The sequence below is a fragment of the Desmodus rotundus genome, chromosome 1, assembly GCF_022682495.2.
Source record: "Desmodus rotundus isolate HL8 chromosome 1, HLdesRot8A.1, whole genome shotgun sequence".
NCBI lineage: Eukaryota > Metazoa > Chordata > Mammalia > Chiroptera > Phyllostomidae > Desmodus > Desmodus rotundus.
This window is the reverse complement of record NC_071387.1, coordinates 209,040,911-209,066,135: the sequence shown is the minus strand read 5'-3', so window position 1 is coordinate 209,066,135 and position 25,225 is coordinate 209,040,911. Positions and strand designations below refer to the sequence as shown.

Here is a 25,225-nt window from a genome sequence, read left to right as displayed (position 1 = left end):
TGAACTTACATGATTTTCCTTTCATCAACTAATCAATAACATTCTCATCTCTCACCCCCACACAAAACCATTTCGTAAACTGTGGTGTATTTGTTTACACATTAAATAAGTGTTTGACTTTTAAGATACAGAGAATATGTGATTAGGATAAGGCTTATCTTAACCATGACTCTATTGCTCTAAATTCTTCAATTTGACTTAGAAATTTATTCTTCTCTTTTTCGATATAAGAGATTTTACATTCTTCTCTGCTTATAAAATAAATGTATACTTAATTTAAAAGTTCCAGTGTTACAGACATAACATAAAGTTTCCTATAAGTACAACCCCTAGAGAGGCTGCCCATGATTTGCGGATGGACCTGTTTTGTTTTTCTTTTACAAAAACGGGATCGAGTTGGGCACAGTGGTGGAGATAGACATTTTCCTTTTTTCTTTTGTCTCGGTCGTGATTTCTCTGTTTTTCATTGCTGCATTCCACAGCACGGATAAGCTCCATTTATCTTACCAGTTGCCGTTGGCAATTGAGCTAGAGAGTGAGAGGACCTCGGCGCTCACCTTCCAGAGAGCTAGGATGAGCAGCGTCAGCAGCAGCAAGCCGGCGAAAGCGCTCAGCAGGATCACCCACAGGGGCACCCTGCCCGGCAGCGCATCTTTGGATATCTGAATAGCAAGCTGGAAATCGTTGAACAAGATCATTAATGTTGATCTCCATGGGTTAGAACTCCCCCACGCCCACACCGTCCTTCCAAACAGTCTCCTTACTCTCATTGCTACATACACAGGAAACATTGTCTGCATTGAAAGACCCCCTTCCTTTATTCTAAATCTCTAACCATGTCAGGTTACCAAGATTACAACCCATCCCTCAGAAATGCATAGATAGTAGTAAGCTGTCTCTGAACCGGAATGCTCAAAGGCAAAGGGGAAGGTAATGCAGGGAGAACCAAAATATGGCCTAAAGGTTTGTGCCTGGGCTTTGGTGTGTTATCACAATAGCATAAGTTGAGGCTGGCATGTCGCCACAGGCTTTGGACATAAAAACCTGAGTAAGTTTTTATGTTCAAAGCCTTTTTATTTTAATTATGATTCGAATGTGCTTTCTATTTATTTGTTCTTACAAGCTGAGGTATAATTTTCACACAGTAAAATGCACATATCTGAAATGCACATATAAATGAATTTTTACAGATAGTCCACTCCAGTGTGCTTTTCATTATACCACCCAGTCTCTTCCAGTTGCCTTATCGTGGTCAGAACCTGTAAATGAGGCTTTAACTGAAGGGAGACTTTGAAGGGGCAACTGTTAGTGTTCCAGCTACTCAAGCTCTGTCAGTGTGGTGCCCAAACCTCAGTGACACTTGTCCGCTCTGGGCCCCGTCCCTTAGGTTTGTGAGGGAAAAGTAATTCAGGGAAGATATGGATGGACTAACAGCTCAAGCATTTGCCTTTAATGGGAAGCATCTCAATTACTGAACTGGAGAGAAGATGGGGAGTAAAAGAGGGAACTAGCCGGGGAGGTGTTTGCACAGACAGACTCCTGGTCAAACCCCGGACACCCGGGCAGGGCCCTGCTGACGCACCCAGCAGGGAGCAGGCAGGGTACCGACCTTTCCACACGGACAGGGGCCTCAGCACGGGGCTCCCTGAGCGTCCGGAACAGGGGTCTGGGGGGGACTGGTGATGTCTCTAAGGTCACATCATCGCAAAGTGACCACTCTGAGTAATTTTAACATTTCTGGTATAATTTTCCTTTAGGATAAATTGTACGGTAAATGGATCCATGGGGTATTTTCAACTAACATTTAGGAGAAATAACGCTAATTATAAAAATTTTTAACAAAACATCCTTAGAAATCAAATGTACTCTTTTCCAATGTATTGATACTATATACTCACATGTTTTGGTGCTTACTGGTGAAATTTTGGCTTCCCCATGTGTGGGACAACTCTGTGTTTATCAGGCTAAGAACTTTTTATAAAGTAGGTAAACAAATGCGTATATCCTGTGTGTTACACGCATACATCTGAACTTTAAAGGTGAATATTTATCAGAGGTCACTGACATTATAAGTTCATAAAATAAGTCATAATTTGCATTAAGAAGTTTTAAAACAACATCTGAATGTAGGTAGCTTCCAAATAGAATTTTATGACTCATAATGTCCACGTGGGCTATTTAAATTCATCCCTGATATGAGGGGAATTATGACAAAGTGCCCGCATCTCGGACAAACACTTTGGCCTTATTTTATAACAAGACAAGAGGAAAAAAAAATCTCAAACCATTTTTTTTTTTTTTTACCAAAGACTCAAGCATGAGTGTATATTAGGGAATAATACTTTTGTTTGTTTGTTTCAAATTTCCCAATGCCTAAATGCAAAAAACTTTAGAAAACTGACGTCTTCCCATACAGTATAAAAACACTGGCTGTCAAGGAATTGTTTTTCAAATCTGCTCTTCAGACGTCAACTGTATTTTAAAATGTCACTTTTAAGGTGGAAATTACAAATGCATTATTTGTTACCAGGGTGAAAGTAAAAACATCAATTTACTGTGTTTGTTAGAAGCAGTGAAGTCAAACATGGCATGTTAAGTGCAAATATCACCGTGGCCCCGAATTTCATTCAAAGAAGAACGAGCCCGAAATCACACTGGAGGCTGATCAAGTGTAATTTGAAGCAAACAGTGTCTGTCACTCATGAGAGCCGCACCAGTCACTGCGTTAGGGGCCCCGAGCAATGATAAAACGTCACGTCACCAAGTCCGGAGCGAACGGGTAATGAGTTCAGAGCTTGGGGGTGCACTTGCCTGCCTTTTTTGGTTGCCTGGACTCAACGCCAGTGACGCGTTCTCACTCTGAAGTTCTGCCCTCACTGTGAGATTCAAGCTGGAGAAACGGGTCTGGAAGGCAAGCAGGATTTGTATTTTCAGCACATTATGCAAACCGCGAGAGCTAGTCATGTTTGAGGAGTGTATTTTTTGGTGCAACTTTCTGTAAGTTTGCCAACATCTCCAAATAACAAAATTTTTAGTTAAATGTATTGGGGGTGATATCGGTCAATAAAATTATAGAGGTCTCAAGGGTACAAGTCTATGACACATCATCTGTATGTTGCGCTGTGTGCCCCCCACCCAAAGTCAGATCTTCTGCCATCACCATATATTTGACCCCCTTTCCCACCCCCTCCCCCTTTGCTGGGAGATTAAAAGCACTGGTTTCGCTAGCACCCAGATGGAACTAGTGGTATCAGATGATGCCTGTGTTCCCGCCCTTCCTCCCTGCACTCAAACTCTCACGTAGGTCACTGTTAGAGAGCAGACACACTCAGATTTGTCCTTAGCAAACACACCCCTAAACCCTGCTCCCCTTTGAGCAGCCAGGTGTGAGGCAGCTGCACCCCGATAATGAGGGGCATATAGGCGTCTGTCTAGGGTTAAACGTGAAGTTGCCAATATCCGACAATTTGTGACTTACAAAAATAGCAACTTAATGTGATCAAATCTGAAAATGAAAATGTCATGTAATTAATCAAACACTTCTAAGAAAGAAACAAATAATACAAACTACCTAAGTTCTAACGTAGTTTTTTGTCAGAGGGGTATGACTTTATTAGGTGTTAAAATATCCTCCAAAGTATAAATGTGATATATAAATGTGTGTAGTTATTTATATAGATATAGGTATAGTTAGTGTGATCTAGGACAATGAGCCCACAATATATGTTAGCTCTATTCTCTGTTCACGGTATCGAGGATTATCTCTCTTTAATTCTTTGTCTCTAAACTGAGTTCTGAAGTGTGAAGATATGTGCAAACTTTGGTATATGTAGTGTTTATCTTTCAAAAGGCAAAGAAAGAGGATAAGAAGTACCAGGAACATGCACATGTCTGGAAGGGGACCTTGAGGACGGTAAGAGACAGGAAAAGGAGGCCCTGCTGGCTGGTTAAGTGGAGCTGGGGCCTGGGCCACAGTTTTCAGGCTTCTCGTCGGGCATTCTTTCTGCAGAAGCTCGCGCTTTGCACACACGGAGTGATGCCCGGACGTGTGTGGACACCACAGTTGCACAGAACACGGCGGTCCTTACTTTTATAAAGGTTGGTTTCCACAAGACGAGTGAGACGTTCACCTGGCTCACGTCCGAGGGGACCAGACTGCACGTGATGGTAGCCAGCTGACAGGCGCTGCAGTCCTGCGGAAACGTCCAGAGGCCTGTTAGTGCTTTTGACCCGTGATGAGAGACAGCATATGAAAACAGTCTACGGCAGCTACTTTCAGGCCCACGTGGAATTTGTTCACGGGGAAGCACAAGCTAAAACCGGCACTTGTCGTGGGTGCTGAACTTACCAGAATGGCGCCTCGCTTGACATCGTCAGGTTTGAGCACCATCGTCTTCTTCCCAGAGTTGAGACCGAGAGGATCCTGAAGGTCGCTGGGTCTGCAGTTTGCGTTCTAAGAAATGACAGTATTTCTTTTATCAGACAGGGCCAGGTGTCGGTGGAGAGAGGACTGGGTGCCCTCACATGAAGACTCAGCAGGCAACTGTCGTGGGCACAGGGGGACATCGGACTTTGAGAGTGTGCACAGTGGGAGGGGCTGCTCCACACCACCTGCGGGCAGCATCCGTGTCTGTGCCTGAGCCATGTCTGGGCTCCGTGGCGCAGGAAGGCCGCTGGGAGAGCTTAGGTAAGTCAGCGATGCCCACCCAGGTGCGTGGCAAGGGCTTTCCGAGCCCACGCTACCCCGCTGCCAGTGAGGGGCACCCACCTCTTTCCCCTCCACTGTCAAATGAAGAAATGCCCATGGCCAACACAGCGATAGCCGCCTGGTGGGAACAGATGGAGGTTACACCTATTTTTTTGCCAGATACGCAAAAAATATATTTTTGGTGTGCCGCAGATTTTAGTAATTAGTGTATGTGTGCCATGAGAAGGGTTGAAAATCGCTGACGTAAGTACTACTTATTTGAAGTGCATTAATTTTGTAAGTTGCGATAATACAGAGAAAGAGAGTAAAAAATTAAAACTCTTGAGAAAAAAGAGCATTTGTTATTCCGAATGATGGTGCGTATGCTGATTTATAAAAGGGAGATTTTCCTCTGTATTTATATATTCACCCCGTCGTGTCTCCGAGTCCCTCTGCACCCGGGGGAGACGCGGGAGGAAGGTGCAGGGAAGCAGCCGTGTGGAGGTTAAAGGGCGTGTTTATAAAAGAGCTCTCTTGGATTGTTTCTCTAGACTTCATCTAACAAACCTCTGGCTTCCCCGGGGCCCTGTACGTCCGCGATGAAAGGTCTCAAGGATAAAGAAGGGTTCGTGAGTAGTAGGAAAAGCACAGTTTTATTCCTTGTAGATTCTCACAACCCTGCTTTTCAGGACTAGAAGGAAATGCCGTTGGTTTATTTTCTCCTTGCCTTTAGAAAAACATTTAGATATGACAAGCCAACTACCATTGTTGCTATTTCCTGATTTCTGAGAATACTTTAAATTTTTTAAAACTCTGAAAAGAAGACTCGTTGTGATTTTCTTTGCTGTCAAGACCGAACCACAACAATTAACTACTGTACAGACTCAGTCAGTGCTACAGGTGCTGAGGGGTAGGATACTGCTGTTGTTTCGCATTTATTGCTGTTGCTGTCAGCGAGTGACAGTGTTGTTGTGTTTTAGGAGCAATTAAGAAGCCTCTGTCTAGCGTTGTTTGGGCACCTGAAACAAATTAAAGGGGTGACAAACATCTCAGCCGCAAGCCAACAATTAGTTGTCTAAAATCTGCTCTAGCGGATTGAATAGTGACTCCAAAGGATATGCTCGGGTCCTCAGGCCTGGCAACCGAGAACATGACTTACTTGGAAACAGGTTCATTGATCATGGGATTAAATTTGAATCCCAGATGAGATCATTCTGGATTTGGGGTGGGCCCTAAATCCACGGGGCAGTGTGCCTGTGAGCAGACAGAAAAGGGAAGGCAGGCAGAGACTGGGGTTATGCTGCCCCAGCTAAGGGATGCCGGGGCTGACAGCAGCCACAGGAACCCAGGGGCTTCTCCTCCGTCCTCCAGAGAGGACCGACATCACCCACACTGTGACTTCCAACTTCAGGTCTGCAGAGCTGTGAGGGAATCGATTTCTGTGTCGTTAGGTACCCAGCTCGGGGCAATTCATTACCACAGCTGCTGCGGAGAACTAAGACATAGACTACACAAGAGCGGAAGATATTATTTAAAATTTTCTTCTAAATGTCTCCCCGTGTGAGTGTGGTAAAGCCCTTTACCATGAGTGGTGTGTAGAAGAGAGAGCTTTAAATACAAACTGAGAAAGGTAACATGATGACGACTCCCAGGCACCGTGACTTACGGCAGAAGACGACCACCCGCTTGGGTACAGCACCGGGTAACCGTCTGATGTCAAGTTGGGGAATGAAATCGACAGCTTAAGTTCTGGCATTGGAAAATGTCCACTTTTCCCAATCTATAAGGACAAAAAAATAAAGATGTAATCCTTTCTTCCTCTTCCGACAGCGCCCTTTCTGTCTTACGTCACCAAAAAACAGGATGTCTGAGGGTCAGTGATCATGTGCCTCGGACAGAGTCCTGTATTGTTCCTTCATCCCTCCACTCCCCAAATAGGACTGAGATTCAAAAAAAAATCAGGTTTAATTTTCTCTTTGTCAATTACCATGTTCAGCGCCCTTTCCAACATCCCCATCTTTTGGGTGGTGGACAGGAGACAGAACTCTTACCTGTGCACTCGGACTGGTGAGCGATTTTATTTTCGTTTGCCTCACCCCAGTTTGCTACAATTCCACAAATCATTTCTCACCCGGGCTAGAGGGCAATCGCCCCACGGCACAGGCGAACCAGACCGCTGGACGCCTCTCTTCACGGCCCCGCCCCAAGCTAGGGTCACGTGTCCCTGGCTGCGGACAGGTCCTTCCGTGAGATTCAGACGGACCCTCGTCCTGCCGTGGACCCTCGTCCCAATGTCCATCTGCTTTCATCTCCTAACCCCACTCCCACGTCACGTCACATCAGGCCACCGGTGGCGAATTCTTCCTGATACTCAGTCAGAAATCATGTCCTCTGCAATTGGCATTCCTTAAATCTGGTTAAGAACAATTCCTCATAGAAACATTGAAAAACACTGAAAATAAACTATCATTACCTGTAAACTTAGAGAGCCTTTGGGACTATGGCTTATCAGCCACCCAGTAACAACCACACCTCAACGGTTGTTTGTTGGCTGCGTTCCAGGCACTGTGCTAACTTTCTTTCTTGTTTTATTGCCTTTAACCCTGTTAACAGCCCTGTGATGTAGGTTCACTTAATATCCCTGTTGTATCTATTTAAGAAAACAAGGTTAGAAGGAGAACAAAGATATCCCAAGTTCATGGAGTTGATAAATAGCAGAATTAGGGTGTTTTTTCCCAAACGGGCCCTCTGAACTATTGTAATAACTGTCTTTCCACTGAATAACTATATGATAATTTATTTAAGCAATTTCATGTTGTAAAGCAAGGGCCCCCAACCCCTGGGTCATGCGCTGGTATTGGGCCACACAGCAGGAGTTGAACTTGAATTTAAGGCGCTTGAATCATCCTGAAACCAACCCCCGTACCCCAATCCATAGAAAAACTGTCTTCCAGGAAACCGGTCCCTGGTGCCAAAAAGGTTGGGGACCGCTGTAAAGCATTTAGATTATGCCTGGGTTTTAATTTTTAAACGACTATAAATAACATTGCTAAGAGTATCTCCGAGCATAAATTTTTGTTTATATCATCAATACCAATTACCTGTGGTGAATTCCTAGCAGTAAACTTACTGGGTCTCCCCTAAAAAAGAATCTGTATTTAAAAAAACTTGATTCCTCCAATTTCAGATTTTATTCTAGCAAAATAATCAGCAGCACGAAAGACTGATTCTCGGGGAAATTCTACACAATGTTATGTATTTCAACATTTAACAGATTGGGAGAGCCTGTTTCTAGTCTGGACTCTCATAAATGACAACATATAAACATCTACAACATTCAAAGTCTTCTTCTCCTTCCCTCCCTTCCTTCCTCCCTTCTTCCTTTCCCTCTCTCCCTTTTTTTCTTCCTTCCTTGTGTCTGCTGGATTCTCTAGTCCTGGAAAGTGAAGGGGGCTAGGAGAACCTGGTGGTTTGAATTCCAAAAATGCACCCCAGTAGTAGAACGACTGGCATTCATGCTAATTTCCAGAGGACAGCTTGTCATGGGAACTTCGGCACAAGGCACGGACAACAACAGTGAAATGCGTCTCGAGAGTAAACCTTCGTTTCACTTTGAAAGAGAACTTCCGTTTTCATGGGTGGCAATTTCTGAAGAGATTGAGACTGTCTTCACCTATAATAGTGTTGGCTGCATTATTTAATACTTTTGACTATGTGTAAACCCATCATTTGAACTGGACCCACGGGGACTCGAGTACCATTAACTCGAGTCTGTCAGTAAGCGTGACCCACAATGAAGCCTGGCTCAGCCCCATGGCTGCTCGCCGCGGAGGGAGGAGAAGTCTGTTGTGAACAATTCCAGGGGAAGCTGCTGTAATAAAAACATTACTCACGGAGGTGGTAGTGGGAACAAAGGTGAGAGTAGAATACGTATGAGCAGAATGCTAGACATCACGACTTGTTGGGTAAAGAAAAATATTACCAAGGCAATTTTAAATAATCAGCTCCTGAAATAGTAATTATTTTTTAAAAAGTGCTTTACTCAGTCATACTAAAAAATAATGTAAATATTATAGGTAGTATCTTTTTGGTTTCCTAGTCTATTTTTTCTGGGAAATCATTCTAATTAAGTGTGTGTTACTATCAAGAAATTAGAGAATTAGGTCTTTAAAATTGCTTCAAATCCAATGACCAGTTAAAGTAAATTATTTTAAAACAGAGAAACTGTAAGGAAAGATATGATGGACAGAGACTGTTGAACCAGTGCATTTCCACATGTCTATTAATACTTCCATTAAATTAAAAAAGTTACAAATAACTTATTACAATATTGATTTAAAGGTAACTTCTTACCAAGTAGAAGATATTAATTTCACTTCCAATGTCCTCCGTAGAATTAATAACTTCAGGCAGTGTCTCATTGGCCTCAATTGAAATATGGTATTCACTGGCAGAGCTTAAAAGAATTAATTGGAAGAAGAAAAGCAAAACGCAACAATGTTTAAGTTTTATTCGGCCTCATTCTTTTCTTTCTTCATACTAGATAACCCCACAAAAAATAGTTATAGAGATTTCAAGTCAGAGACTAATTCTTTCACCCTGAAGCCTAAAATCAAATCTTTGAGGAGGGTGAGAAGGATTATATATAATTTAGCTCAGTAGTCACTGATGTTTAAATGGCCTTAAAATGTTAAAATATGTACAGTTTTTAAAATAAAAATATCATTGTTACCCAATGAAAAGTTTCCATGAATTCACTAATGTCACATATTGTGATTAGTCAGGCTAAAACTTGGTATTTTTAGTAGTGTGGAATTTTAAATAGGCTTTTAAAGACTGTTACTTTTTCACTGTTTCAAGTTCTATATTTACTGCGGAACGTAAAAATTCCATCTTTTCTATGCTACTTCTTCATGATCTCTGGGTGAACTTAGTGGAATAAAATACAATACAAATATATTTTTAAGCAGCACTTCAGTTAAGGGAAGACAAATAAAAAATATAAGTATTTGCCAAAATGATTTTAAATAAATGAACAATTCTTGGGATAAGAGTCAGCCGATATAGCAAACCAGAAAAGAGCCAATAAAATCTAAAGGCTGAGAGATAAGAGCAAAACCTGCAAGTCTACCTTACAGTCCTCTCGACTTTGGGTTCTGCTACCAGTGAAAGGAGAGAGCCGTGGAAAACATATTAATGAACCGGTAAGACCTTTGAACGAAACTTGACCCTGATTCTCACACGTTTTGCAGTCAGTGCGCCCCGGTGTCAGGACCAGGCTTGGAGCCCCACCTAAACAAGGGAACCCCCAGCAGGAAAGTGTGCCTGGTGACTGGTGTTTGTGTGGACCCTAAGTCCGTAGGAGAAAGGATAGCTGATGAAAACTAGGCAGTTCTTGCCAATGAGAAATGGTTTAGTGCTGTGTGTCCAGAATGGACAGGCCACTCAGATCCCACACAATGAAAACGGCAGCCACAGCTCTGCAGGTGGCCTGTGAGAATGGCTGCCTTTTGTGAAGGGCTTCTGGGCCTTGGCGTGACTTGGATGTGAGACAGGGCTCTGAGGCAGCCCTGTCCCCTGGGCACCTCAGGTTTAGGTGACTTGATATGCCGGCTCCCACACTTCAGAGAACTGCCTGGGCGTGGGTCTGGGGCGGGGCCTGCAAGTTCGCCTCTCTAGGAAGTTAGGCGGCGGTTCGGATGCCTGTGATCGGGGACCAGGGGACACATGGCCAGGACCCCTGGGTCAGTAGAAAGGCAGCAACGTCTACGAGCAGTTTCCTCCTACCTGTGAAACTGGAGCCCGACTTCGTATTTGACTGGGAGGGAAATGCTGACCTCGTTATCAGAAAGGGTTTCCGGAGGTTCTTCGCTGTCACTGGAAAATGCATAGCACATTCAGACAAACTGTTCACCGCCAACTACCAGAGGTATTTCTGAGCACTTGAAAGATAAGCTTAAGCTGGTAACTGAGTGAAAGCACGAAAGAGTTCAATGCTGTGTTTTTTAATGAGCTGAGGAGGGAAGTCACAGAGAGGTGTGGTTAAAAGGTCCCAAGTTGATTGGCAGGAGCTGCTAGGATTGAAAGCCAGGCTGACTTCCTCCCAAGTTTCTCCTAGACTTCCTAGAGGGTAATGATGAGAATCCTTGGGTCAGTTCTTAAATACACAGATTATTGGGCCTCTCTCCTAGGAATATGGATTTTGCAGGTCCCAGTTGGGGCCTAGGACTTTTGTGGCTTTAACAGGCAATTTTTACGTATTTATCAGAGACGAGGACCTTACAAAGGGACATGGCTAAGGTCCCACACCTGAGAACAGAGCAGGAAGATTCTGTCTTCCGTTTCACAGTCTTTGCAACCAAGTACTCGATGCTCACGTTACCTGTTAAACCTTGCTCTCTCCCCGTGGTTTTAGTTATCACTTCAATTATACATTATGTAAGCACATGCAGATGTGTACACGCAGGTATATGGACACGTGTCTGCTAAACCCCTGCATTACAAAAGCACGGACGAGTGACTTCACAGTTACCAACACTGGCTCTGGGGTCAGAGTTCATGGGATTGTTCGTGCACACTTCGGGTAAGTTAGTTATCCCCTGTGCCTTGGTTTTTCCACCTATAAAATGGGGGTTTTATTGAAATAATTAATATCTGGTGAGTGAGAAGTGGGTGTAAAGTGCTTCCCACAGGAAATAATAACTGTCAGTTTCTGTTATTATTATTACACACAGTCCTCCACCACGCGGCCAAGAACCTAGCATTCCGTCTCACAGAATGGCCGGTGAGGACCTTCTTAATGTCTCTGCCGTGGCTCCCAAGGGCATCACACGGCCTGTGGTCGGTGACGGGGCAGTGAGGGCAGCCCCTGCCTGGGGGAGAGAGGTTGGTGTGACTGGGCGTTCGTTATGAACGGTCCCTCAGCACCCACCCATTTCCCCTTGTAGCCAAACAAATCTCTCCAAGAAGCAGCTCTGTACCTGCAATTCCACCTCTCAAAAACTTTTCTGGCTCCTCATGGCCTGTTCAATTAAAAAAAAAAAAAATGGCTTGCCCTGGCTGGTGTGGCTCAGTGGATTGAGCACTGGCCTGTGAACCCAAAGGTCTCTGGTTCGATTCCCAGTCAGAGCACATGCCTGGGTTTGGGCTAGGCCCCCAGTAGGGGGCGTGCAAGAGGCAACCGATTGATGTTTCTCTTCGCACATCTATGTTTCTTGCCCTCTCCTTCTCCCTCCCTTCCTCTTTCTCTGAAAATAAATAAATAAAATTTTTTTTTAAAAAAACCCTCAATTCTGACACTGGATACTTGCCATAACATGGTAGGATGCACACTCCTGTGTGTTCTGTATATCTGAGTGAAAGTGAATTACCTACTATTCCTCCACACTGATCTAGTGACCTACCCTTGAGTTTTTGCTCAAGCTGTACATTTTGCCCGAACCGCTCCACACCAATTCCACCGCCTCCTTTGTCAATTGTTACCCATCCATTAAGGACCGTCTCAGTTATAATCTTGATAAGGCTATCTTGAGTTCTCCTGGCTAAGTAGATATACTTTGCCCCTCCATTAAGTCTCTGACTCAAGGTTTAGGTTTCTCTAATGGATTTTCCTTATTCCACCCTGAATGGCAAGAATTTAGACGCTAGTCTCAGCCTCGTATGGTAATATTCACCCCACCATGAGGTTCATGCCCTTGTTAAGTTTTATATTCCCTACCGTGTCTAGTTTAGTATCTTGTCCATTGTAGATCTCAAATAAATGTTTGTTGAGTTGAACTGAATTGAGCATACAGAGTTAATCTATCCATTAATTCATTCAACGTTTATTGAGTGGTTATTAGATGCCAGGCGCCATGGTAATTACTTGGGAATAAAGCAATACGAGGTAGACCTATAACTCAGGGAGCTTTCGGTCCCTTGGATAATTACAATCAGAAGAAAGTGAAGCCACTATTTCAATTTTCTTTTAACTGTTTGCTTTCTTTAGCCTGTGTGTTCTATGTGATCTTTCAGAAGCTTTGGTTGATTTGGACACCATTTATTAAACTACCGAACGTTATCACAGAGCGAAATCTGTCCAATGACTCCGTTGGCCTCGATGGGCAGCCCGTATTAGTTTTGAAATCAGCAGAGCCTGGGCCGTTCAAATGAATTTAAATGCAGTCTGGCAGATATAAGTGATGTGATTACAACATGTTCTGCAGCTCATAGAAAAAAAGTGGCTTAATCCAGTTAGAGAATTCAATTATTACTATTAAATAAAAGTGCCTGCTTTGTGCTCATTACTCACACACATGCAGCTGTGCACGCAGCAAACTGACCTTGTCGTGCTTAAGTGAACGGTCACGTTTTCCATGAGATAGGATGTGTTGAATTGAAATAATATTTTGAAAGTCACCTGTGAAGTAAAAATATACATCTTTAGTTTAGGGTCCGATAAAGAAAACCATTACTTTGATTAAAGTATTCAGTTACATAAATGATATCACCTAAACCCATATTGTGAAGTTATTTAAGAAATATTATCGTGGAGGGAAATGGACCCAACTGTACTTGGACAACAATAAAAAGAATGTGGAAAAAAAAGAAATATCTTACCAAAAAACTCATCACATCTCAAAACTAGAAAAAGATATGATGTACATGTACTTTTCAACATGAAATGCAACATGCTTTGCACATTAATATTGAACTTAAACACTTTATTCAAATTTTATTCATGATAATAATTTATACTAAACATAAACCACTACATGAAGGTCTATCCTAGTTGTTTTATTATATTAACACAGTCTAGAAGATCACAATAACAAACACTATAATTACGGAGTGATCATAACTAAAGTCTCTATAAATCTTCAAATACCAGCGACCACCTGTGCATATTTATTGTAAAATAGAGGGAAAGATACTTGGTGCCATTAATTTGATCATGCAAAAAAGTTTGGGACCTGTAAGGAATAACAACAACAAAGTAAGACAAAGTGAAAGACTTGGCTATTTGGAATACAGTGAACTATAAAAAGGCAGTGAGTTGTGCTTACGAAAGCTTGCACGGTTAAAATAATACCTCGGAAAAATGGAAACGTGGTTTGCTATGCTGTCACTCTGGCGCACGTATGTGCCTGAGCACACGCAGGAATTCTACGATGCGCGATGCTTCACAAACACCAAGAGGCAGACCGGAAACGAGATTTGTTGGAAGGCAGGCCCGTAGCTGAGTCCCGGTCCGAGCCCTCACTAGTGTTTATAAAACTGCGTTTCCCATTCTCAAAACTAATCTCAGTTTGCGCCATGTTTGGAATCTGGCCAGCAATATAGATGGTCCAAAACGCACAGTGAATAGAAGCTACCTAAAATTTTATATTTGTAATTAAGTGCTAGACAGGACAGAGTTTGATGTTTGAAGCTCTTTCAGCCAACACAGGCACCACCAGAGAAGGATAACTAGAACCCCTGGGTCAGCACACACGCATGGTTGTGCCATATTATTTGCAGTGTTTGTTTGTTTTTTTCTGGTGTTTTCCTCTTCTACATATATCTTGAGTCATATTAAAAAAATATTTCTTCTAAAATCTTCGGCTCTGCAGTTTTCCTCTTGCTCTGAAATAGCAATTGCAATTCCAGCAGAGGCTTCACTGGGTGGGCTTGAACTACAATGGACAAAGGGGCAAACCAAACTGCCAGAGCCTCTCGGTGAAATCCTGTTTTCTCCCTTCCCTGGGCCCCCCGGCCGGCCTGGTCACGGGAGCCTGGGGTTCCTGACAAGGCAGCAGGCCTAGCAGACGCCCCTGCACAGAGGGACAGGCTGAGGAAGCTGCTTGTTGCATATTAACCTGACCCTGAAATGCTTCAGCTAGAAAGCTAGATCTTAAAACCAAAGTGTATTTTAAGTGTAAAGCCATCTAAAAATAAGTTGCAAAATATCCCAATTATCTCCCCATCTCCCTAAGGGTGACGTGAGACACTTTGACTTAGGCTTCTGCCCTAAGCAGGAAAGAACTGCTGAAGAAAGAAAGAAACGGTTAATGAATGATTAAGATTGCAATTAACGTCTCTAACGTTTGGAATAGAACATGAAGCATGACATCATTCTTTGAGAAAGTGAGATAATTCCATGCTTCCTTAAAGTGGTCAAAGGAAGGAGTAGATAAAAATCGACATTCCTTATTTCCATGTCAAATTAGAGGAATTATGGGTGTGTTTTTTTCAAATGTGAAGTGTGTTTTATAGATTTGTAGAGAAGAAATTCAATTTCACAGTAAATTTTATTTGGGATAGTCAAGAAATAGACTTTATGATGAGATTCCAAAAATAAACTGGTGTGTCTGTTTGTTCCGTAAAGTAAAATGGACACAGAAGAGATTTATTGAATTTGATGATAATTACTGTGATTCATAGTTTCCTGGAACGCTAGTAACTGTGCTACATGTATTGAAAGGGAAGGCCTTTTTGAATTCGCACTTGCAAAAAGAAAAGCTAAGAGATTCTATTAGAGATATGTGACCGCTATTTCTAGATGTCCACCCGGTGCTCATCGACTTTCGGATGTGTGTTAAGGATAGCAGGGGCTGTTTTGAAGTCTTATATTATAAACCGTTAGAATACTAGAAAGCCGGAATAAATATTGGGGACAGTGTTTCCCTTCTTTGTTTAAGTCTAGGTCAAGTCAGTGAAGTATCTTCCTATCTGAATCATTTTGAGTAATTAAATATTTCCCTCATTAGCTTAATAGTACATAGAGGAATAAATATTTAAGCTGAAAAGCAACTGTCAATGAAAATATATGCAAATATTGTTTATCATTAAGTGATATAATCATTCTCTGTTTTCCCTGGAAACAAGTATTGTCTTTAATATTGAATGCACTTAATATTTAATGAAATTTCTTATTTCACCTCTCTTCACCTACTATGGGAGGTTCTATCCAGGGCAATTAGGTAAGAAAAAGAAATAAAAGGCATTGGATTGGAAAGAAGGCCTCTATTTGCAGATGATATGATCTTGTATATAGACTATTTTGTGAAATCCTCTTAAAAACTATTAGAACTAGTAAATAATTTCAATAAGATGGCAGGGTAACTGATCAATATTTCATAATAAATTGTATTTCTATGTATTAGCAATAAAAAAAACCTGAAAATAAATTTAAGAAAGTAACTAACTCCATTTAAAATAATATCAAAAAGAATAAAATGCTTAGGAATAAATCTAGCAAAGGAAGGGCAAAACCTGTATTCTGAAAACTACAAAACATTTTTGAAAGCAATAAAGAAAATCAAAATAAATGGTAAAACATCTGACTGTTGTGGATAAGAAGACTTAATATTTTTAAGGGGGTAATACTCTCCAAATTGATTTACAGATTCAATGCAATCCCTACCAAACTTCAGAAAATAACAAGCTGACCCTAAAGTACAAATGGAAATGAAAGGGACCCGGAAGAGCCAACGGTTTTGAAAAAGAAAAGTTGGAAGACTTGTATTTCCTGATTTCAAACTTACAGCAAAGCTGCAATCATCAGAACAGTGTGGTGCTGACGTAAAGATGGACGTGCTGATTAATGGAATACAATTAAGAGTCAAGAAAGACACTCAGGTGCTTACGGTCAGCTGATTTGCAGAGAGTGTGGGACACCTGGGCATCCTCAGACAGAGAAGGAAGCTGGACTCCTCCCTTACGCCAGACTCATACATCCATGAAAACAGCACAGGACTAAACGTAAGAGCTGAAACCACACAACTCTTGCAAGAGAACATAGGAGTAAACCCCTGTGACCTTGATTTAGGCAAAGCCTTCCTACATACAACACGAAAAACACGAGTGACCGCAGAATAAACGGGTAAGATGGACTTCATCACAGTAAAAGCTTGTGTGCACCAAAGGACAACGGGAAGACAGCGAAAAGACGGCGCACGGAATGGGAGACAGTATGCGCGAGGCAAGCGTCGGAGAAGCAGCCGGAGCGTAAGTACACGAAGAGCTCTCACGACACACTGAAAAACAGGCGTCCCAATGAAACAACAGCTGACGGACCCGAGCAGACATTTCTGTGCAGATGTGCATGTGGCCAAGGAGCGCGTGAGAAACGCTCAAGGTCGCGAGCCACCGGGAGGTGCAAGTGAAAACCACAGTGAGATAGGGACTCACACTCACGACGACGACTGTCAAGAAGACAGCAACAAGTGAAGAAAGTGGAACCCTCACACCTGCTGGCCGGAATGTAAAACGGTGTGGGGGCCACTTTGGAAAACAGCTTGGCAGTTCCCCAAAATGTTACACAAAGTTTCCACATAACCCAAGGTTTCTATCCCTACGCTTACACCCGACAGAACTGAAAGCACACGTCCACACCAAAACCCATACACAACTCTTCACAGTGGTGTTATTCACAGGAGCCAAAAGGTGGAAACGACCTCCGTGCCAATCAACTGATACATTAATGAGCAAAAGGTGATACATGATGGAGTATTATTTGGAAATAAAAAGGAAGAAACTACTGATGTATAAATTAACCTTGAGAACATTACGCTAAGTGGAAAGCCAATCACGAAAGACCACATACTGTATGAGTTTGTTTATATAAAACGTCAGCACAGGCAAACCCACGAGAAAGAGAGCAGATCAGTGGTTGTCTGGGGTTGGGGGAGGGGGTGTTGAGGGAAAAAGAGTAGCGACTGATCAGGTGTGCGGGGTGCCTTTCCGGGACGTGAAAATGTTCCGACGTGATCGCGGTGGCGGTTGCACAATTCACAGTCTGGTGAATACACAGGAACCCTCTGAATTATACCCTTTAAATGAGGGAGTTGTATGGTATATGGACTATTTTATCTCAATGAGGCTTTTATTAAAATGAGAGAGGAAAATGGCAGCAGAGGTTCTATGCCAAGTTTAACCCAAACCATCTGAAAGATTCTTTTCCCTACAGGTCAGAAAAGTCCACCTCGCAGCCACTTCAGAGTAGGAATCTTCTAGCCCTGTGCTACCAGACACCTGATGTAGCACAGACTCATCGTTTTGGCTTGGTTCCACTTTGACTCACACAATGATTGCATTTTGATTCCAAGAGCTCAACGTGCAAACTTGATCTTCTGCATCGACACCGCCCTGAAGTACCATGAAAAGGAGTTTTATGACTGGCACCGAGCATATTATTTGTCATGCCCAACTGCCCCTGCACGTGGTGTGATGTGCTCACCATTTCTCCTCTCCTCAGGAAAGGGTATCCCACTTTACACGTGATGTTATGATTGGACTCACAGCTGTCCTTTTGGATCGCCTAGAAGAATGGACACAGAATTAGAGCAGACACACGGGTGAAATCCTTGACCTTAGCTTTCTAGAATTTTCCCAGCTGTGCTTGCATGCTGTCTTGCTAAGATTTGCCTTTCAGTTTCTCTGGGAAAGTCACAGCATTCTGGGGTCACCCATCCCACAGCCTGTGGACACCTGAAAACATCACTTATAATTAGGGGGGGCCTGGAGGAAGGACAGAGCCCACTGCACTGTTCCGTCTGGATCTTCCTTCCCCTGTGAAGTGGGAGAAGTCACAGCACCCACCCCACAGGGTGCGTGGGTGGCTGGGTGAAGGCGTCACACAGCCCAGACTGGCACGTGGGAGCCCACCGTGAATGGCAGCTGGGGAGGGCAGTGTGGACCCCACACACACACACACATCCCTCCCGGCACCCCCAGTCCCAGGACCACCGGGGTTTGAACCCTGACTCCACCCCTCTCAGCTTTATCCCCATCAAGAGTCCTGATTTTCTGTCAAGTGGGGTTAGTTATCCTCCATCTCATTAAGTTTAAAATGCCATTTAATATGATCCATCATTATTCCGTATACCAATACAAAGAAAATATAATGCGGCCAGATTAATACACATACCGTCGATTGTAAAATTCAGCTACAGAAATGGTAAACTGTGGAGGGAACGGGTTGATTTTAGAGTCTCGGCGCTGCAGTGATGCCTACTTACAAAAGAATCGCTGACAGCGGAACCAGCGAAGCCTGGCACACACTAGGACTCAAGCAAAGACAGCGGCCGGGTAGGGGACCGTTGCCATGGGAACCCAGGGGTGGGGGAGACGTGCTGAGCGGTCACAGGCAAGGACCGACCACGGCAGTAACATTTTCCCGCCCCCACCTTGCACATTTGGGTTTATAATTAACATGCTTAACCGAAAACACGTGCTCGTAATACAGGACTTTTTTTCATGCCTTAGTCAGGTTGCTAAGTGATCTCTTGACAAATGGAGAAAAATACCAGGAAAAATATGAAGTCCCAGAAACTAAACAACAGAACTTAATATCACATATAAGTGTATCGGCTTTTAAGATGCATGATATTAAAAGCAGGAATTCATTTATAATTAGTTTATACAAATACATACAGAATTTAACTCAGGGAGATTCATTCAGAGCTCAGAATCAAAAGCGAAGAGTGTGCTAATTTTTCCTGATACAGCATCTTATGCAGCTATGTGCTATTGCCAAAATAGTTGGAAAACTGGCAGGGCAACGAGACAGCCCTTTCACACAACCGCCCCGTCCACGGAAGGACTTTGCACAGAAAGTGGGCGTATCTTGATTCTTCCCTGTAAGTCTTTGGGGCAATACCTGCACCGCACCCCCTGCGCATCTGCTACACTGCTTTCCCGTCCACGGTTATGGTTACTTTTGTTTGACTCGGCCTCAACTGCAGCGCGCGAGGATTCTGTGACACAGGATTTTGAGACACCAGAGACCCTCCCCTCATCCTGAACCCAAGAAGAGGCAGATGTCTCTAAAGAATTACATCAAAACCAAAGCTCTAAAGAACATTTGGTATTTGCATCATGAGACAGCACTAATTTTGTACAGAATGCGCTCTCCCCTTATAAAATCAATATAATAAAATAACTGGTTCAGCAGTGTGAAAAGGAGGCTCAAGAAAACCTCGTCCCGAGAACAAACAGGCAGAACGGGGAGTTTACCTCAATCCCTGAGAAAATGAGGTTCGGGGAGTAGTGTGCCACGGTCCTGGTGTTGTAGGCACTGTCGCCCTTGTTTCTGACCGTGAGGCTGACGTTGAACTTGTCGCTGTGGGACCGGACGAGCAGTGGGCTGTGTTCCGGGGGGGAGGCGTCCAGGGCGAGGTCCGAGATGCACTTGTCCTTGTTCCCGCAGTCCTTGGCAAAGGGGATCTGAAATGGTCCCGGGGGCATCTTTCAAAACTGAGTTTAGCGTTAACCGAATAAAAGAAACGGCCTATTGACAAGTAAGGTCAGCAACTCCCAAAGAGAATCGATTCCACTGCAGGAATCATCAGACAGTTTCTATTTGTCCCCATAATGTGTAAGGGATCTGAGTAAACTTTTACTTTTGGATACACAGAAAGGATGCACGCAGATTCCACGGACGTGTCTCACTGGCTTTGGTCTGTGAGAATAGAAGGGTTTCAGAAACCCAAGTCAAGCACTATGAGAGAACACTGTAACACTCACTCCAACGATGAGATGTTCTATTCCAAAGAATCAGACATTACTTAGGAACATACCCGACTCCAGCCAACAGGGTGGGAAATGGTCAAGCCGCACAACTGGCAGCTTTCCTGGCCTCCTCTCCCTCATGAAGGCCTCCCCCACCTTTATCCAAGTCATCAGCAAGAGCTGCCCTTTCTACCTCTCCCCAAATTTCTCCCCTCTCTGTTCCCATCGCCCCCTCTGGTCTGGCCACCCTCTTTTCCTCCCTGACCTAAAGGGACAGCTTCCCAGCTGGTCCCCTGCACCCCCTGTGTGTCTGCGGTCACTCTCCACATTGCGGCCAGAGTGATCCTCCACGCCATACAAACCCAGAGCCACCCGGGAACCAAGCCCAGCCATCGACAACACTCCACGGCTCTTCCAAAAGTCTAAACTCTGTGCTGGGCCCGAAGGATGAATGACTGGCTCCTGCCTGTGCCTCCCGCCCCACCCACCCACCTTCCCCTTGCCCTTCACCTTCAGCTGTGCTGCTGAGGTCAATGCAGTTCTTGTTCTTTATGCCTCAGGCCCTTTACATGGGCCCCTCTGCCCGAACACGGTTCCCTCCCAGCGTCCAGATAGGATGGACAGTCATTTATCCCACAGCCTCAACTTTGAGGCATGCTCTCTGACACCCCAAACCAGGCAGAAGTTCCTCTAGAGCTCCGACGTCCCCCATGATTGGCCCCAGCCTCCAAGGACTGCCTAATCCGTGTCTGCCAGGCTGGTCCTCAGCTCTGATGCCTGGTAGGTGGAAGACACTCACCAAAGAGACTGGGAAGGAAGGAAAGAAGGAAAAGAGGGAGGAAGAGAGGAGGGGAGAGAAGGAGGGAGGGAGGGAGGGAGGGCAGGAAGGAGAGTGGGAGATGGGAGCACAGGGAAAGCTGAGTCCCAGTCCGGGTGTTTCCCTGCCGGTGCCACACTCGGGACTCGTCCTTCTCTGGGCTCTCTCACTCCTTCCCAGGGCGGGGGCTGTGGGCTCAGAATGTGGGAGCAGGACCCGGCTGAGCACAGGTCAGTCCCGGCCCATCTGTTCCGCTCTAGGGGCCATGGTGTGCCCATGGGAACCATGCCTTCTGTGAGTTTGACGAGGTGGCTGCACAAAGAAGGCCTGACCCCTGAGCTCTGCTGGGGACCTGTTTGGTCATCTGCGTCCTGAGTTTGGTTCAGCAGGACTTCGCCAAAGTCACTCGGATACAAATTCCATTCTGGCTGAGTCCAGGACGAAGGTTAAAGTATCCATGAAGATCCAAAAGACTGGGAAATTTGGAAACTAATTCATTCCTTTTCATATCAGTGCTCGATACTAAATTATACCTAGAATAGTTCCAACAAATAAAGTCAAGTATTTTAATGTTCACCAGTAATAAAAGGGCACACCGATTGGCCAATCCCTGTCCTTCTTTGAATTGTTCCTGAATTCAGGAGAAAAAAAAACAGGTGTCATTTATAAGTTCCCTTAAACTCCAACAGCAGAAAGTTTAAAAAATTGGGAAAAGTCTAGATCTTTTTTTTAAAAATATAATTGATTTAAAGGTGTGTGTATACCTGCTGGAATATGTCATACCTTCTCATGCACACATATATTTAAGCCTAAATCAATTATATATGTGTGTGGGTGTGTGTCTGTCCATGTATCTCAAGTTTTTCCTTAATATATTCACACATAGGCGTTCCAAAGTAAAAAAACAATGACTCACATATTCATGTACTGAACTGGGTAGCGAATCGTCAAGAATGGGCCCATTGTCTGGACTGATAAGATTGAAATCCAAGGTTATCCTTACGGAGTCCCGGAAGTCGTGCTTGTCCTAGAGGTCGAAGCATAAAATACATCGTTGGTATCACATTTACTGGATGTTCTGACCGTGATAGGGCTCCCTTCTCCTGTCCCTGGGGTCAACCCTTCTAGAACATTCTTGGGCACCCAGTCTGTCCTATGACCTCCTCAGACTTTGCTTTGCTGGGGACAGCGGCCCTGGGCCTGGGCAGGGGCCACAGCTGGGACGCAGAGGCTCCAGGTGACGACCCACTGACCTGCCTCAGCTTCTCCGAGGGGCCACTGGAGGGATGGGACGTGTCACACCTGGCCACTCAGAGCCACTTGCACAGAAGTGTCATTTCCCCTGAGACCTCGAGCTCAAACCTCTCTGCAGCACTTCCGGGAAAGTCTCCCAATTCAGAAGAGCAAACTTCTTTTAAACTGAGTTGCATGTCACTAATACACTATCTAGCTTGAATCATGAGACTTATGTAAGGTGAACGCTATGTAAATAATGCTAATACGGTCAACATTGTTCAGACTCTCTGCCGTAACGACACCGTTTACGGCCTGTGCAGAGCGATCAGCTTCGTACACATCACGGAGCACCATTTCCACAGATGCTCCACTACTGTGGGCACCATTTCACAGACGAGGATGGAACCTGTGAGACCCTAAACACCTTCGCCAAAATCACTCGGATACAGATCCCGCCCGGGCTGAGTCCAGGACAAACGGTGAAGCGTCCATGAAGCTCCAAAAGACGTTGGGGAATCTGGCAACTAGTTGGTCCCTTCTCAGACCAGGGCCCGACACTGAACTTCAGACAGAGGTGCCCCGCGGAGCTTTGCATGAGGCTGGAAGCAGCGCCCCGCCTGACCTCAGGCCCTGTCCCCCCACAGCCAGGCCTGGGTCCCTCGACATCAGCCCCGGCGGACGCCCACAGGAGGGACGACTCCAGGATCTCGTTTCTGATCGGGGATTGGTCTTGGCGTTGACAGAGAAAGTTTATTTTGACGCACGTCAGGGGGAATGGTGACATGAAAATCCCTGAGGAAAAGTCCCTGAGGCTCAAAATCTGTGTTCTCATTACATCCTTTCAGCTCTTTGTTTCTTTTTTAAAGCAAATATTTACGCAAGTATTAAAGCAAATAATCGTACCTGTGACTTTCTGATAACAGTGAACAAACAAAATAAAGTTAATTTCATGGTGTGCGCTGTGTAATACAACAGAAAGAAGGACTGATGTGAATGAAATAAGACGGGTACGCTCTCGTCTTGCTTTGGAACACGGCAGCTACAGTATATGATTTACTTGCCAACATGTAGAAGAAATGCTTGGTGCACTTGGACTCCCGAACGGTGATGTTCCTTTGAATCTTCCTCTCTTGGGTTCCGGAGAAAAAACTGCGCGATATCTGTCTGAGCGAATCCAGCGTGATGTGGTACTGCAGATCTAGGCAAAGTAAAAGAGAATAATGGGGAGAAGTTTTTGGGAGTGATTGTCATATGACCCAGCCTATTAAGTCAGCGTGACAGAAAAGTCGCTTGGGCCACCAGTCAACGGAGAGCTCCCACTGTCCAGCACGTCTCAGTGCCACGGGGCGATGGCCCTCACAGGCGTGACCTCACAGGCGTGAAGCGAGCCTGCAGGAACTCTCCGGAATGGCTTGTGCAGCCACTATACTTTTAATGATTGGTTACGCTTATTTTGTAGTATATATGCACACACATACACACACACACCCCCCCCCCTTCCATATCAGCTACTTCCCTGACCATGCCTGTGTTTATGGGCTTGACTTGCTTAGAATATTGATTTTGTTATATTTTAATAGAGACATTAATGACATTTTTACCTAGTTTACAACAAGTGCCGTTTTAGACTATGATCAAAGCACAGGATGAATTCACCTTACTAAATAAGTTTAATAAAACAAGCATACCATAATAATAAGGAAAACAAGTTAAACCTTGTACTTCCTAAGAAGGCGGTAGTCCTCCTTACTCCGTTACTTTGTTACACTATAAAAGTTAAATAAGACTGAAATCATGTTACACATGAAAATGTAAATCGTTATTTCCCATTCCTACACCTCCTCTGTCTTTTTGTCCGAAGACTGCTGCAGAGCATAAATATGCACATAGAGCACGCCAGGAAAAATAGATTTTAAAGGTTAACGTTTCCTTCATTCCACTTACATTTGCTTTGCAGAGTAAATCACTCCTCTGCAGCCAATGGCCTTCATCATTTAGACTCCAGCATATTTCAGTATCATTTTTAAAGAAGCCTCAGCGGGTGTCATGTGTGGGGAGGGGCCACACCTGGGCTGTTGTGATGTGTCTGAATGTCAGACTCTCAAAAATGAGGGTCGCCTGCATGCAGCAAAGGGCCCCGTGGGAGGTGGCTGGCACCACACTCCCACCCTCTGCGATTCCCGGCCTGCCAAGGAGAGGGCAGAAGGGAGGGAGAGGGCCTTCTCCGTGAAGTCAGGGCATCAGCTGGGCTCAGGGGGAGCCCAGCTCCTAAGCACCACCTGTGAACTCCCTCTCTCTCCAGTTTATTTTCTAAGCACCGACTGTTTACAGGAAGTGTGGCACTCCAGGGGAACGCTGGGGTGTTGAGGCCGTCCCATAAGCGCCGCTCCGGATTCACGGGGCTCCTTCACCCATTCCTCCACAGTAGCTTTCGTACCAGGCTCCCCACGCAGGGGCAAACTGGCACCTTACCTGCTTCAGCAAGAGCACCAGCCTCCTGCCCCAAAGCACCTGCTGCGCGCAGCACACTTACCAGCTTCGTAAATCGTGTCTTCCTTGGACTTCAATTTCACATCAAAACACACTGTAGCATTTATGCATACTGTTTCCTTTCCCTCCATGCGACAGTTTTTCTTCTGAATATTCACTTTGTTTGGTTCAAAACTCATGGTCACTTTAATGACAGCCACATCTCGGGACCTAGGCACACATAAACGGTGGTGAGCACTCTCACGTTTTTGCACATACGGAAGGAACGCCACCTTCTGAGGAGTCCAGAAGGAGCCATCGAAGCTGGTGATTCTCTGTGGATGGTGTGGGCCCTCCCGACTCCATTTCTCCGGTGAATTTGTTGCAGATGAGATTGTGTCCAACCTTCTGGGGATGCTCGGGTTGCTTTGGAAGCATCTTACACTTTTGTTATAAAAGATAGCAGAATATGCCACTCCCAAATATGACTTACTGAGTTCAGGTCACACCACCCCCACACATGCTGCATTAATCTATTGATTATT

At 44.5% G+C, this 25,225-nt stretch overlaps 1 protein-coding gene across 1 annotated transcript in view; it reads right to left on the bottom strand.

Annotated features, from left to right (window-relative positions):
* ITGA1 (integrin subunit alpha 1) overlaps positions 1 to 25,225 on the bottom strand; it is a 141,999-nt gene that overhangs the window by 9,488 nt on the left and 107,286 nt on the right. The window contains exons 16-28 of the mRNA XM_045204810.3: positions 24,745 to 24,911; positions 23,273 to 23,409; positions 21,892 to 22,002; positions 19,664 to 19,873; positions 17,886 to 17,966; positions 13,009 to 13,085; positions 10,475 to 10,564; positions 9,041 to 9,143; positions 6,354 to 6,467; positions 4,349 to 4,453; positions 4,089 to 4,193; positions 2,812 to 2,904; positions 558 to 674 (exon numbers count right to left, since the gene is read on the bottom strand). Coding sequence (XP_045060745.2) covers positions 558 to 674; positions 2,812 to 2,904; positions 4,089 to 4,193; positions 4,349 to 4,453; positions 6,354 to 6,467; positions 9,041 to 9,143; positions 10,475 to 10,564; positions 13,009 to 13,085; positions 17,886 to 17,966; positions 19,664 to 19,873; positions 21,892 to 22,002; positions 23,273 to 23,409; positions 24,745 to 24,911 — 1,510 coding nt within the window. The remainder of the gene's footprint in view (positions 1 to 557; positions 675 to 2,811; positions 2,905 to 4,088; positions 4,194 to 4,348; positions 4,454 to 6,353; positions 6,468 to 9,040; positions 9,144 to 10,474; positions 10,565 to 13,008; positions 13,086 to 17,885; positions 17,967 to 19,663; positions 19,874 to 21,891; positions 22,003 to 23,272; positions 23,410 to 24,744; positions 24,912 to 25,225) is intronic.